This window comes from Amaranthus tricolor, chromosome 3, assembly GCF_026212465.1.
Source record: "Amaranthus tricolor cultivar Red isolate AtriRed21 chromosome 3, ASM2621246v1, whole genome shotgun sequence".
Taxonomy (NCBI): domain Eukaryota; kingdom Viridiplantae; phylum Streptophyta; class Magnoliopsida; order Caryophyllales; family Amaranthaceae; genus Amaranthus; species Amaranthus tricolor.
In genome coordinates, this window is record NC_080049.1 from 24992932 (window position 1) to 25008886 (window position 15955).

Consider the following 15955-nt stretch of genomic DNA (forward strand, 5'->3'; position numbering starts at 1 on the left):
AATAATAATAATAATAATTGTGATCAAATATTTTTTGAAACCGATAAGAAAAAATTCTTTCAACTGATGTAGTATCCAATTGTTACAAAATTAAGCTGATAAAATATTATATAGACACAAGATTTGTTAGATATGGTGACTCAATAAAGCCCATTGTGTATATATGATATGATGGATATGTGTTTTGGAGGTATGAGATGATATATGGATGTTATGATGAATATGATAGTTGTAAAGTCTATTTTGGTGCTCCTGATGCTCGCTCGACCAGAAGCTCGACCCCCTAAAGCTGCTCGACCAGCTGAACAAGAGATCAGAAGCTTCTGTTTACATTTTGATCTCTCGCTCGACCCCTGCTCGACCTATTCTATATCGCTCGACCCGGTCGAGCGGATCTTCGGGAAATTCTATTTTAAGCCACAGTTTTCAAATCAGTTTGTGGGCATTTTTTTATCACCTCTCCTTGTTTCAAAGTCTATGTAAGACTCTTATATATCCCTTGTACATATGTGTAAGATCATTTGTGTTGTATAGCAATTGAGAATTGAGTTGAGAGCCACATCAAATACTTAGGGTTTAGTGAGAGGTTTTTGGGAAATTGTTCTGTACTCTCATCTTGAACAATTTTAAGGAGGTTCTTTGTAATGAATACTCTAAGAAGCAACAATATTCATTCAATTGTTAAGGGTGGAGTTTTATAGTCTAATATCACATTGTTATTAGGATTTTCTTCACCTCCCAAATTATGCGTGTTCTTTATTGTTTTGCATTTTCTATTTTTATTTTTTTTGACATGTTTAGATTAATATTTTTTGTGATAATCTTCATTAACGTATGAATTTTCATAACAAAATTAAAATGACAGGCCCAATCATTATATTGGATATTATTGTTAGATAGAATATTGATCGAGATAGGAGTATATGTTATTCCTTCATTTGATACAATAGTAGATGTATATCTTCCGAGACTTTGTTATCTTTAGGGAATTTGTACATGTAACCCTATAATAATATATATTGATAATCATAACATAACTTTCCAAGGAATTAAGAGCACATGATTTCTAAAGACTAAAAATTACTAAACATAATATAACAATTCGAGAGAAAAAGAGATTAGTAGCTTTTCATTAACCAATAGGGCGGTGATAGAACAATATAAAGCTTAAAAAGATTTGAGGGGAATAAAAAAGAATGGAAACCAGCAGGTGGCTCTGATTAATTTTACTACTCATAATAAGGACCATTTATATACCTTAATTTAGATCGGCATGTATTGTGAGAGACCGCTTTATCGTGAGACCAATAGCCCAACTAGTCTTATGTGATTAGTAACTGATCAATTTAAGGTTAAAATTGATTTCTTTCAAAAGTTATAATTGATCATTTAATTATTAATCACTTTATAGACTGAATTAATTATTTAACGTTGAAATTGAAGACTTTAAAAAAGATCATAATTGATCCATTTAAGGTAATAAACTTAAAAATAAAAAATGATCACTTTAATGTCAGAATTGATCACTCTTAGGTCAAGATTGAAATATTTTATTTTAATTGATCCATTTAATATTTACTTTAAATTGAAATCGATCACTTTAATGTCAGAATTGATACATTTAAGATCAAAATTGAATTTTTTAATATAATTTTTGAGTTTAGTTCAGGCCATTTATACCCGTTTCATATGAGGCGCTCTCTCGTGAGTTTTTGCGAATTTATATTTTCTTTTTCTTCATATATGTACCTCCATATCAGAGAACTAATTTGGATTTGTTCTAGAGAGATTTACAATAGAAGAAATTCATCTTATAAGATAAATGATGGAGTACAATAGGGCTAGAAAAAACACTTGCATATAGTTTTTATTGACTTGGAAAAAACACACGGTAAGGTTCCATGAGAAGTACTTTGGTATGCAATGACAAAAAAGGACATTCCCAAGAAATAATTAATATAGTTCAAGATATATATCGAGAAGTAAAAAGAAATGTTAGGGGTTTTTCCAATTACATTTGGCCTCCATCAAGGCTCAACCGCCCTAAGCCCATTTTTTTCGTAGCGGTCCTAGGTGAGATGACTCGATCGATACAGAGAGATGTGCCTTGGTGCATTTTGTTTGGTGATGATGTTGTTTTGGTGAATCAGACAAGGGAGGGAGTTAATGCTAAGTTAGAACAATGGAGACAAGAGTTGGAGTCACACGGTTTTAAATTAAGTGGGAGCAAAACGGAGTATATGAAGCGTAATTTTAGCACTAAGCGGTAACGAGAGGCATTATAAAACTAGAAGAGAAATGAATTGCTTCTCGTAGATGCTTCAAGTACCTTAGGTTCATATTTCAAAGTAGTGAGGAGATCCAATAAGATGTGACCCATAGAGTAAAGTTTAGGTGGAAAGATGGAGAGGGACTACCGGAATATTATATGATCAAGGTGTGTCCTTAAAGTTAAAAGTTTTATGAAACGACCATTAGACCCACTACTATATGGATTAGAATGTTAGGCTTTTAGAAAGGATCTTAGTAGAAAGATGTGAGTAGCGAAAATATGAATGCTTTGATAGAAGAGTGGGCATACCTTGACAGATAGAATTCAAAACAAAGATATAAAGGGTTAGGAGTTGCAAATATTGAGGAAAAGATAAAAGATAATCATTTAAGAAGGTTTAGACATGTGCAAAGTCGGGGCATTAGCCAATAGGTAAGGAAAATAGAAAATTGGATAGATCAGCTTGAATAACTTATAAAGAGGACGAGAAAGACTGAAGATGACTTTGAAGACATGAGTGAAAAAAATATGATGGATTTAGACTTGCAAATTGAGATGGTAAAAAATAAATTAGAATGAATGAAGAAGAAGAATTATGTAGGCACGACCATTGAAAAAGATATATTGGTTGATGTAGCCGACCCTAATCTTTTAGTATCAAAACTCTAACGTTGTTGATGTGTTTATATAATGTATTTGAATTCTATTCAAGATTAATTATTTTCTTTTGGTACACAAAAATCTATAGTTTAGTATATCAAATTAAAAGTTTAGTCAGATATTATTTTGTTGATATTAAATATATACACATGTCATGCACGCACGTACGCTTATATTAATTTCAATATTCTGAAAATTTTCAATTACACAATATAATTTCTTTATAGTTAATTAAATTTTAAAATAGATAAATTGTCCAAAATAATCTAACATTTCACCAATTTCTTTACAATAGAATAAATTTTTAATTGACAATAAATAATCTCAACTTTAGAGAACGTTTGCTAATAGTGGACCCGTTTAACTTGTAATCCATAATGGAGGTAATTTTGTTAAAAAAGAAAAATTAAATAAGACTAGAATTTTTTTTCTAAAAACAAAGAAAAACTAAGAACTTTGACTTGGAATTCTCGTCAATCTTTATCAAAAAACATATTTATGTGAGATCTAAATAAATTCGTTTTAAAATTTAAATATATATTTTTTAAATATCAACTTTTTATGATTTTTCAAAACACAATTAAATTATTGACTTATAAATTTGTATTGAGATTTGCAAAAAATTGTAATCTTATTTTCATAACTTAAACAAATATACATGTTAGATTTAATTTGCGTTTTATTAAATTCAACCCAATTTAGCGACTACATATTTTTCTTCATTATGATGACTAAATTGTAGGAGTATTAATTTAAAAATTATTTATAATAAAGTGACTTTATAATTTTTAAATCAAATTGTACAACTATATATATCTTCCTACACCTATAATTACTTAAACAGTTAACAATTATCCATACAACTACTTTGTGTTAAACAGATCCTATACTAAACATAAAATATTCATACAATCCTCGACTAGACAACTTTATATAACTTCCATTAAGCCTATGAGAAAATCAAGTCAAGAGAAAGAAAAATGCATTAACATCATGTTGTTATGTTATTGAAAAGTAGAACATGACAAATTATACATGAAGTCCTCTTCTATATGAATGAGTATACTCCTATCTTCTTTTACACTTTATTTGTGATGAACTAAACAAAATTATTGCATACTTTTAATAACATATGTATAAGGGACCATCAATGGCACATTAATTAGATTCCTTTTAAACTAACAAAATACTACTAATTAATTAATTATACACTTTAAACATTATTAAGAGAAGACATTATATTCATGATCAACTGTTGACTTTATGCATGCTTTGGTTGAAACGGATTTGGCATAATTAACGGGTCTATCCAATATCCAATCATTTTCAATAAATTCCAACAAACAATATTATCATGTTTGCTAAGAAAAATAGCAACAAAAATTCCTGTGAGAGACGGTAGACCATCTCTAATTAGTCTGGTCCATCATATATTTTTTAAAATATTGTAAGCTGACATTAAAAATATTGTAAATAGACATTTAAGATATTGAAAGTAGGCATTAAAGATACGGTAAGTAAGCCTTAAGGAAAATGTAAGTAGGTATTAAGAATACGATAAGTAGACATTAATTTTTAATAGAGTGAGCTTAAAATAAGTCTCTCTCTTAAGAGACTAGCTGAAATGCCAAATATTTAGGCATGTTAGAATCGTTATAGTAATTATTATTCGTTATGTAATGCTTGTTTAACGGTTTGTTTCCGTTACAATTTCATGATGTATACTAACTAACGCTAAGACCCTCTCATGATGGAATCAAATGATTTTTCCTACATATTTGCATTTGAGTGTGGAGGGCCGATCATTTGTTTTGTGTATTAGTATTTGATGTATGAGGATTATTCGTATAGCATGTATTTTAGAATTGTGAAAATATTCAATAAAATAAAAATATTTTATATTTTTTTATTTATTTATAGTGTTATATTTGATTTTTTATTATATTTAGGTGATCAATGAGACTACATGTGAAATAAAAGAGTAAAATATTTTAAAATTTTAATGGGGATAAAGTGAGGTTAATCAGTGTAAAGATATGAAATATTAAGCTTAATAAAGATAAATTGATAAAATTAGCATAATTAAAATAAAAATAGAACATTTAAAATGACTTAAACCAATAAAAAATAAGACACTTAAAGGTGAATAAAACTATAGAAGAGATAACAAATTATTAAGCCCAATAAAAGCAAAAAATTTTAATTATTGATTTTCAATAAAAAATCATAGTCAAATTTATTAATACTTCACATGAATATAATTTTTCATACTTTTCAAAAAAAAACATTCAATTATTTGATTTTTTCATATTTTCTCTCTACACTCGCTTACTACCCCATAGGCCATTCCAACACGCCATCTTGATGAACAAAGCAACAACACGAGCAAGGTCGATGATGTTACGGTGATAACATACCCACCAACAAATTGAATTCGTAAGTCGTTAACTGAGTAAATCTTCATATGACATGCCTAATCAATTGTTTAACTTGCAGAAATTATGATTGTAGAGGGTAAAACAATACCTAACGGTTACAAATGCTACTGTTCTATTAATGCACGCAACATGTTTGATAAAATGTTTAGCTGAATTCTTTTTATTTCTTGTCTTTAATTGGCATTTCAGAATACATCCTGATGTTGTTAGTTATGTTACAATTATCATATTTCCACATCTGCAATTTTTTGATTGCAACAATGTACTATTTCTTTCGTTCCCTAATGAAGTTCAAAGGAATATTCACAAGAATTAAGAAAAATAGAATATTTTAAATAGTGGATATATTATTTAATTGAATAATAAATTTGATTGGAGAAAAATAGGGACCAAACATTAAAAAAACATTAAAAGAAAGTTAGTGGAAAAAATATGGGGATCACAACTAATAAAAAATAGTTTTATAAAGTTAGTAGGAAATATGTAGGGACCATAAGAAATATTAAAATGTTAAATTGAAGTTAGTGGAGGTTATATGGGGTACATAAGCATTATAAAAATATTAAAGTGAGTATGAATAAGGTATTTTTGTCTAAAATTTGTGACATAAATGAAAAGATTCTCTAGGGGAACAACAAATGAAACAATTTAAAGTGACAAATGAGAACTTTTTAAGGAACAAAGAGAGTATTAGGTAGTGTTTGGCATATACAATTCGTTTGAAAAGGAAATTTAGTTTTGGTATTCAAATTTAAAAATTGTATATGACACCTACTTGACCAATTTTACATTGTTCTAATTCTGTAGAATTGACCCTATTCCACATTTCCAAATTTAAGATTTGCCATACATAGTATTTTGGCTAATTCAACATTTAGAAATGAATTTCAAATTGCCAAACATATCATTAATTCATACTTTACCTTTTTATTTTGGGTTAGAGGGTAAAGAAGCTACTGTGATCCCGTCTCTCGGTAAGATGACCTCAAATAAGGAGTCTATATTCTCATATTATACATTAGATAGTCTATATAACCCAACTATAAAGAGCGTTTCTTGGTGAAACTGTCTTATACAACAATTTGTGTAGCAATTTGTGTAGAGGGTAGGTTCGGGAGGAGAATTGAACCCATGTCTTGCCTGAAGAATATGACACTTGCTGCTACTGAAATAAAACCCGATTTTTAATTCATACTTTATTTGAAAGCCTAATTGCAACTTATATTGCTACTGTTTCCAGGATCGTTATCAATTATGTGAAAAATTTGTTAGAATTAACAAACTGTGAAAAATATATTTGTTGGTGTTCATCTTTTGACTCTCATTTACTTCAAATGAACGCATTTTATGTTTATCTTACAAAATTATTTGAACTATTAAACATTTTGATGAATTGATAAAAGCTTGCTTAGAAATACAATGGTATTTAACATCTTATCATTAGCAATGGATCGACTCGATGCCACATTATGCCTCAAGAGCGAACTACTAGCAGGCGCTGACTCAATGCTATAAGGACTGCCAATTCAGTAGTGCCCTTTGCTTTGTTCATCAATTTGCTGCACTCCCTCAATAAGGCTCTGTAGATGGCGACTAGTCTCCCTGTTCTTCCTTCTTTTTTAGCCTAACTGTAACTTTGCGTTCCAATAACAGCTACTAGGGCGTCTGGTTCTGTCCAGATTGTACACTTTCCGCTAATAGGGCATCCTTATATTGACTTATGCTCATTTTCTCCATACTTCAATAATCAAGTTAGAGTAAATTAGGGCAGTGGTCAAGAATGCTCTAAAAACTATCATTTTGGCATAATTGTTTAATGTAACTAAATATTCTTGTGCATTGAATTCCTTTATAGATGTCAAAGAAACCAACTCAACCAAAAGCTTAAGCTGATAGTTGAGGTCCCAAAATATGTTATATACTCTAATACGCTCCCTCACATGATAGCCTTTAGGCTAGAAGTGTGGATGCTACACAGACCCTCCTCTACCTGGTGCGAAACAATAAACACCGGCTTTTTAAATTTTCAACAGGAGTAGATATATTGAAAATCGAAATTGTTACTTGGTACTGACTCTTTTATATGATGCAAAAGGTGTTGGTGTTCATGCAACTGACCTTTTAGAATGCCCTTATACTCATGCAGTTGATATTTTATCAGTTGCAGAAGTAATAAGGTTAAGCCGCAATGCTTCCGCTGCGCAAGCTTCTTAGGCTATCACCGACTGTCTTAGCCTTGCATTATCAGCAGTTGATTCGTGCCCTTGATTGCAGACTTTATCACCATGGCATTTCAAAAGATGAAAATGTTGATGACAGCGGCCATAAGTTTCGCAACTCTTCAGAAAACGCTGAATGCCATTTCCAACTGCATAAAAGCAGGGGTCAACATCTTCTGACTAGTGCACGAGTTCTTGACTCAATCGTAAAGAACTCTAACATCAAATCAACTGACACGGTTTTGGAAATTGGCCCTGGTACCGGAAACCTTACTCTCAGGCTTCTAGAAGCTGCCACCAGCGTTGTTGCTGTTGAAATCGATTGGAGGATGGCTGAAGCACTTGAAAAGCGAGTTGCTGAATGTGGGTTTAAAGACCGTTTAACTGTAAGTTTAGAAAAATAATCTAGTTATCGATGCATTACTCGAAGATAATCCAAGTCTATGATCAGCACTTTTTAAACTGAAACTTTCTTTGCAGCTAATACGTAATGATGCAATGAAGACCGAGTTTCCTCATTTCGATCTTGTAGTAGCAAATATACCTTACGGTATATCATCACCCCTGATTGCTAAATTGTTGTTCAGATGCTCATCATTCAGAAGTGCTACTCTTCTGCTTCAGAAAGAGTTTGCTCATCGCTTATTAGCTAATCCAGGCGATTCAGAATTCAATCGCTTGGCTGTGAATGTGAAGCTGGTCGCTGACGTAGAACATATCATGGATGTAAGCAAACGCGACTTCTTTCCTGTTCCTAAAGTGGACTCGTCTGTTGTTCTAATCAGACCGAAGATGGACATCCCGAATGTTGATCTAAAAGAATGGTGTGCATTTACTAGGACTTGTTTTAGTAAGAAGAACAAGACATTAGGTGCAACATTTAAGCAAAAGAAGAAGTTAGCTGAGCTTATGAGAATATCTAGCATGATGGGTTCAACTAATCTTACATCTTTAGGAATTGGAATGTCATTGTTCAAAGACAAGGTAGTTGAAATTCTTAGATCAAATGGGTTTGAAGATAAGAGACCATCCAAGCTATCTATTGAGGAACTATTGCATTTGCTTTCGTTATTAAATCAACACAAGATTTATTTTCACGACAAGAAAGAAGATGCGGACAAGGATGATCTAGAAACAATCTCTTTGTTATTACAGGAGTAAGGTTTCGTATATTTGACATCCTCAAACCTTGTTTAGATTAAAGTCACTTGACAATGCGGCAATGACATGTTGTAATAGCAATTAGAGGAGACTTAAGTACTTATTGCAAGTATTAATACCTTTATTTAGTAACTACGGTTTAGAAAATTTGATTGATTTTTGTATTTAATGAAAGCTAGGACTTAAAAAAGCAATTAAAATATTTAAATCAATTCTGAAATTATAACTTATCAAGTTTTTTTGTGCTTGACCACTAGAATTCTCTTACTTTAGTGATGAACAATATTATTTAGTTTCATCAATGGAGAATGATTATAACTAGAATCATTTTTAAATTGTAGCTGTAAAGTCTAAATTGTTTATTAGTTATAGTTGTAAGGTCTAACACTTATGAATTATAGCTAGAATAAACTGAAAAACGCAATAATTGTAATCATATTATTAAATTTCGGTCACTGATATTTGAAATTATTTGTTGAGCTGGTTTTTAACCTTTAACTCATTGTAATTATTTTTGACAATCACACTTAATCAAACCTTCTTAACTTAAGTTAACTCATCTTCTTCTCATCACTTTCTCAACTCTATTATTTCTCCAAACTTCAAATTTTAACAATGAGAACACTCTTAAATCTTATCAATCTCTCTTTTTTTTCTTCCCATTTTCCCTTTCCTCAATTTCATCATGCCTTGGTTTATATGTGTGGCTAAACAAATCATATAATTCCCATGTTAATAATCATTTGCAACAGAAAATATTGTTTCTAACTTAAAAATTAGTGATTTACTATTCTAATTAATTTAAACATTTGGCTTTGAAGTAAATGGATTAGAGACCTAATCAACTACTAGAATTATTTTTCTTACAAAATTCAAAAATTATGTAGCAATTAAAAGATAAAGTAATAGCATTATTGTTGTAAATGTGACTTTAATTTTATTAATCAAACATATAAAATAAAATTACATAAACTTAGTAGGCTACAAAACATATGACAAGTTCAAATCTTTGCTTTACATACACCAAATATGAACTTCATCATCAGGAACACCATATATAACAAGAAGATTTTGTATGTGAATTTGATATTAATTCTAGGCGAAATGCTCTTTCCTAAAACATCATTTCCTCCCTACCACGGTGCCTAGGAATATAAAGCAGAAATATGTTCTGAGATACAAAGAATTACACTAAATTTCTTGCACAAGGAACTTAGAACGACATGAGAAAACTTAAGTGAAGAAGAAACGGAAATTTACAATCGAGGATTGCAAGTTCTCTATGTAAAGTACTAGAGAAGAAAAGAAAAATCAGAAATTGCATGTATATTCCATGTATATCTCATGTATGAAATAACTTACACATGTCTTCTATATTTACAGAAAAGCATACAACTATTCATAAAGTAATATGTCACTTCATGAATCGCAACATCAATTCACGAATCAATGTCGATATTAAATCAATTCATCCCAATAATTCAGATAATATAACCATATTAATCGTAGGTAGTTATTGCATAACTAACAACACCGAATAGAACGAACATTGCAAAAACCAGCGCGAAAGTCGTGGGCTGCGAGTAAAGTCGCGAACCGCGACCTGTGCTTATACAGAACAAAAACTTTTTCCAATTTTAGGATATTTCCAATCGATTATTAATTTAATTAATATATTTTATTTAATTAATTATAATTTCCAATGATCATTATATGCTCTAAATGATAACAATTATGCATAAAATAAGCAAAAAAAATGCATAAAATGTTAAAATTGAGTTTTAAATGATATTATTATGATAAAAAATAAAATAAAAATAACTTTGAAGTGATATGTGACTTAATATTCTAGGACAAGAAATTTTTAAATGGATAATACCAAAGTTATTTTCACGAGGAAATATGGGTACCTTATTAAGCATTCCCAAAGATATTTAGTGGTCCTCTGTACGGCCATACCCCTTGGCCTACAATTTTCCAAGAAGATTGGCCCATACACCATTACCATTTATATTAAACGAATGGGTTGGACAACTCCATTTTCCATACCGCTAGTTAAGAATAGGTTACCAAATAGGGCTGACAAAAGCTGACCCGACCTGCTAACCTGATCTGAAACCGACCCGAAATTAGCGGGTTTGAGTTTAGATTTTTGACCCAATTAATTAAATGGGTCAACCCGACCTGATCTGTTTATTAAATGGGTTAGGTTCAGGTTGAATATTTAAACCCAAAAAAAACCTGTTTAACCCATTTATTAAATGGGTCAATCAGGTCAGGTCGACCCACATTTAACCCATTTAATAACCCATTGAAATTTTTTTAAATAAAGAGTAAAGAGTAAAGACAAAGACTGAAAGCAAAGACATAAACCGGTAAAGCCTAAACATTTGCCAATTTGCACCTCCACTTGTTCTGTTCGTCACTTCCTCTTCTCCTTCCTCTTCTCTCTTTTGTGCGATTCTGCGACCTACCGCCGGCTGCCTACACCTTCAGACCTTCTCCTTCCTCTTCTCTCCGGCAGCTTCTTCTCTTCTCCTTCATCTTCTCTGCGGCACCAAGGTAAGTATTATTAACACATAAAAGTGCGATTTTTCTGTTTTTTTTTTATCGATTTTATTTTTTTTGATTTGGATTGTGTTCGATTTTTTTGTGTTTGATTTTGATGTTCATTGCTGATTGCTGGAACTGATTTTCTCTTTTTAATTCTTCATAATAATTTGGTTCGTGTTTGTGTTATTTAGGGTTCGATTTTTTTGAATTTGTTGGGGTTTTATTTTTACTAAACTGGTAATTTGCATCTTGTTTTTTATTTCATTTTTCTGTTTCATTTTTATCGATTTTTTCGATTTTTCTATTTGTGTTATGTTTACTCCATTTTTCTTTATGTTTTGCAAGATTCATATTTTCTGTTTCATTTTCTGGGCTTGTTGCTTCATTGATTTTTATTTTACTGTAATCTTTGTGTAATCTGTGTTAATACTTTGTTGATTTTGATTTTGTTTTACTAAACTGGTAATATTTTCTGTTTTGATTTTGATTATACTCCATTTTCTTTATTTACTCCATTTTTGGGTTTTCTGACCCAATTTTGATTTTGATGTGTAATTTACTGGTATATCAAAAACCCTAAAAATCTAAAACCTAAAACTTCAAATCCTCTCCACACTCCAGTCTCCTGCTTGCTGCTTCTCTGTGCGACTTCGGAGTGCGTCTTCTCCTTCCTCTTCTCTGTGGCGGCACCAAGGTAAGAATTATTAATTTATTTCTTTGTTTCCCATTTTTCTGATTTTTTTTTTTGATCGATTTTTTCTGATTTGGATTGTGTTCGATTTTTCTGATTTTTCAGATTTTTCAGTTCAATCTTCCTGATCTTCAATTCAAGCTTGTATTGTGTTCGATTTTCAACTCCATTAATGGATGAAAGTATGTTATACTGTGTTCCATTAATGGATGAAGCTTGTAATGTTTTACAGTGTTAGCCATAAATTAGTTTTTATATTGTAATTTTGTAATATTGTAATTTTTGGGTCAAATGGGTCAAATGACCTGAAATATATGGGTTCAATGACCTGAAAAAAAAAGCAGGTTAAATGGGTCATTAGCAGGTTGACCCGACCTGCAACAGATCAGGTCGGGGTTTCAATTTTTGACCCATTTAATTAAATGGGTCAGGTTCAGGTCAAGGGTCTATTGACCCATTTATATATGACCCGAACCTAAAAACGACCCAACTCGACCTGTTTGACACCTCTATTACCAAATTGTACAATTCAAATAAAAAAAAGCTCATATTATATATGGGTGGTAAACTGCTTGAACCAAATCTAATCCGTTCATTTATTTGACTCAAAATTTATAATTCTGACTTGATTTGTATTCTATCTGGTCAGCCTGATTTCGATTCACTTAATTTATTAGAGTTTTTTGTTTCGATTTTAAGGTTTTTAATCCTTAATTTTAGACTTTTAGTTTATGAGTTATTTATTTTGCATTTACTATGAATAATAGGATAATATTAAATGAATTAAGTTCAGATTATACTTATGATTGATTTGACTCGTTTAACTAAATTGGTATAGATGTTTAGTTCAACTTTAATATTTTAAGCTTAACCTAACTCATTCATTAAACTAATCATGTCGGATCGATCTAATTAATTAATTGGGTTAAAAATATCAACCAAATTTCATTTATTTTGGGTTAGGTTCAGATCGGGTTAACATTTAGGTCAACCTAAGCTACACTGATAGTCTAATAGTAGCTTTTTGATTGACTTTTGACTTTTAGCATATTTTTGCTCTAATAACAACCAACAACGAACAAATAATTTAAATGAAATATTTCCTTAATAGCTAGCTTAAACAGTTGTCTTATCAATTAATATTTCCAACTGATCAAACCAGTAAATAACTTCAGCCAATAGACATTTTCCAAAGATAACCTACAACCAAGAAAACCTAATTCTTCCTTGGGGTTTAGGTGAAGGTTAATACTTACGGAGTACAATATATATAAGATTGTTTCTGTCATTAGTCCAAATCTGTCCAATATCACTTAAACCGAAATGTGCTAAACTAAACCTAAGAAACAATAAGACTATTCTGATTTTGTTATAGAAGAAATCCAATAAAAATGTAAGATTGTACAAATATTCTTTTCCATTAACAACACCAATATATTGCTTAAATTTTATAGAGAATTTATAAACTTAATATATTCTGAATTTATGTGCAAACTAAAATCGTAGTAAAATTGTCGTATGGTCGACCCTAAGGCTAATAAGTAATGAGAATTAAATCTTCTCTAAGTTGAATCATATATTAGTTTCTTAGATAAAATACTGAATACAATTTTAGATAATTGTTCTTTTTCTAATCTTTTTCTTTTCTTAATTATGTATTCTAAACTCAAAAATAAAAAAGGCCGACAAATCATAACCATGTCATATCCAAATATTCAAAGGAATAATATACAAATGTAAAATATTTCTTTAATTTGTTTCACTCATATTTGAAATTTTGATCTAAAATGTGGCTAAATAAGAGATACATGGAGATATTATTAAATGTGACAATTATAGTGGCAACCACTAAGAAATGTACAGTGACAAATGAAAGTATTGCATCAATTTCTGAACTTTTATTTATTCTTCAGCGTGGATGTGTAATTGGAAGTGGAATAGTAGTCTTATTCAGATCATATGGTCATAAGTCATAACATATGATCGTTTTCTTTCAGTCATTTTGCACAATTCTTTTTACAATATATTCACCCTCTTTTTATACTTTCATTTCCAGAAATATTATGTCTCTTTATATCACTTATTTATATTATTTATTTAATTTTTACTTTATTTTTTATTTTAATTCTTCTTTTTACTAAATTTCACCCAAAAAATATTAGGTTTATTCTGAGAGGGATAAATAAAATATTAATAAGGCAGTCTTGTTTATTTTTGGCCCTAAAGTGAAATAAAAATGGTTCCTAAAAATTTTCGGCGTAATATTAAATAATGTAATACCAATTTTGTTTTATATTGTTAATCTTTTAACTATTTTATAAAAAATTCTAATAATTCATATTACATAGTAAAAATGTAAATTATACCTAATTTTAATTTATTATACACAAATTCTTATGAGAGACCATCCCTAATTTTGTCAGCTCATTATCATCTTTTAATTTAATTAAGCTTTAATGAGCTTAGTCTGAAAGGAGATCGGCTATTTATTATAATATCAATTTCGTTTGTAAAATATATTTTTTAGGCCCTAAAAAATTTAAGGTCCTAGACAATAGCGGGCACAGAAGGATATAGTAGTAGTACGATGAATGTACTCCCATTTTTGAAAGCTTTGTAGTAGTTGATATAGTAAGTGATTATTATGGCCCCGCAAGTTGAAATTCAATATTTGCTGCAAATAAGTGTGGCTGAAGATTAAAAAGTAGTGCGCTACAAGGAAAAATGTACGCATGGTTGAGCTTTGACTAAATAACTGTATATAAGGCCTAAAGCTAAGTGAGCCAATATGAAAATGCAGGTCATTAGTGGTATAAGACTGCGATGTTTCACTTCTCTTATCACATACGTAGCTACTTATTTTCACACTACTTTTTCTTTGCACATTTCAAAATGATGATCATGTTGAAGAAAGCAAGAAAGAAATGCTTCATTGTAGAGTGTTGGAGTGGGGTATATTAGTAATATGGAACCCTAAATCCAAAAAAATTAACCTTATAGTAACTATTTTAACATAAATTAACATCAATATCAATTACATTATATTTCAATAATAATTTTAAAGAGAAAATAAAGGAAGGGAAGGGGAAGTGCGAAGGGAATGGAATTGAAGAAAAATAACTCTTATTTGCTTAGGAAGGAATAAGAAAGTAAGAGAGATTAGAGTTTTTCTTTTAAATTTTTCAACTTTTAAGAGATTGAGCCCTTAAAAAATTATTTATATAATATCTCGAATCGATCCACTTCAAATTTATTCCCTCCCATTTAGTTATCCAATTAAGGGATTCTTCATCCCTTGAAGGCTCTAACTCTTTTCTTTTCCTTTACCTTCATTTTCTTCCATCCAAACAGAACCTTAGGGTGTTTTTTGCACAAGAGATAAGACTTGTAAGATTTTAATATAAAACTTTTAAGATAAGATTTTAAAGATAAAAAAAGTCTTATCCTTATTTGTTATATTAGGGACTTGGGAGAAAACGATGAAAATGAAAGTCTCACCCCAATTACTACCCTCCATCCAAGACTTGGATTTTAGGGACTTTTTCATTTTTTATACATATTCCCAATTCTCATTCCCTTAAACAAATAAAGATTTAAACTTTTTTTTCCAGAAAAAGTCTAATTCCCTTCCTCAAATCTCATGTGCCAAACAACCCCTTAAAGTAATAATAAACAAAACCGTCAAATTTTAGATAATGCTATATTGCAGGTCTTGCGAGAGACCATCTTACTGTGAGACCTTAAGGTCATAATTGATCAACTTATAATATTTTACAATACGCGATCAATAATTGATCAATTTAAGATCATAATTCATATTTTAATTGTTCACTTCATATATAATTAATCACTTTAACGTCAAAATTGAATAATTAAAAAGGACAATAATTGATCCATATAAAGTTATAACCTTGTAATTAGAAATCCATCTCTCTAATGTTATAATTGATTACTTTTAGGT

General features: G+C 30.2%; 1 protein-coding gene and 1 long non-coding RNA gene across 3 annotated transcripts; both read left to right on the top strand.

The window, feature by feature from the left end:
* Positions 1–5099: 5099 nt before the first annotated feature.
* Positions 5100–9097, top strand: LOC130808892 (ribosomal RNA small subunit methyltransferase, mitochondrial). 2 transcript variants are annotated; one of them, XM_057674433.1, is made up of 3 exons: positions 5100–5368; positions 7532–7975; positions 8070–9096. In XM_057674433.1, exons 2-3 carry the CDS (start codon positions 7559–7561, stop codon positions 8748–8750), a joined length of 1098 nt encoding a protein of 365 aa, XP_057530416.1. In that variant the 5' UTR covers positions 5100–5368; positions 7532–7558; the 3' UTR covers positions 8751–9096. The 2 variants fall into 2 exon arrangements, with proteins under 2 accessions (XP_057530416.1, XP_057530417.1); XM_057674434.1 differs by having other exon boundaries at positions 5192–5368; positions 7517–7975; positions 8070–9097.
* A 1757-nt stretch (positions 9098–10854) lies between these two features.
* On the top strand, positions 10855–13513 carry LOC130808621 (uncharacterized). Its single transcript, XR_009040709.1, has 3 exons — positions 10855–11312; positions 11925–11997; positions 12100–13513. It is a non-coding gene; the product is annotated as an uncharacterized LOC130808621 (long non-coding RNA).
* Positions 13514–15955: the final 2442 nt, after the last annotated feature.

What these genes read in the sequence shown, in the direction of transcription:
- LOC130808892 (XM_057674433.1), top strand. Translation starts at nt 7,559, where the DNA reads ATGCTTCCGCTGCGCAAGCTTCTTAGGCTATCACCGACTGTCTTAGCC. An exon ending in GGTTTAAAGACCGTTTAACT is followed by an intron (nt 7,976 to 8,069) that starts GTAAGTTTAGAA and finishes CTTTCTTTGCAG; the next exon opens with CTAATACGTAATGATGCAAT.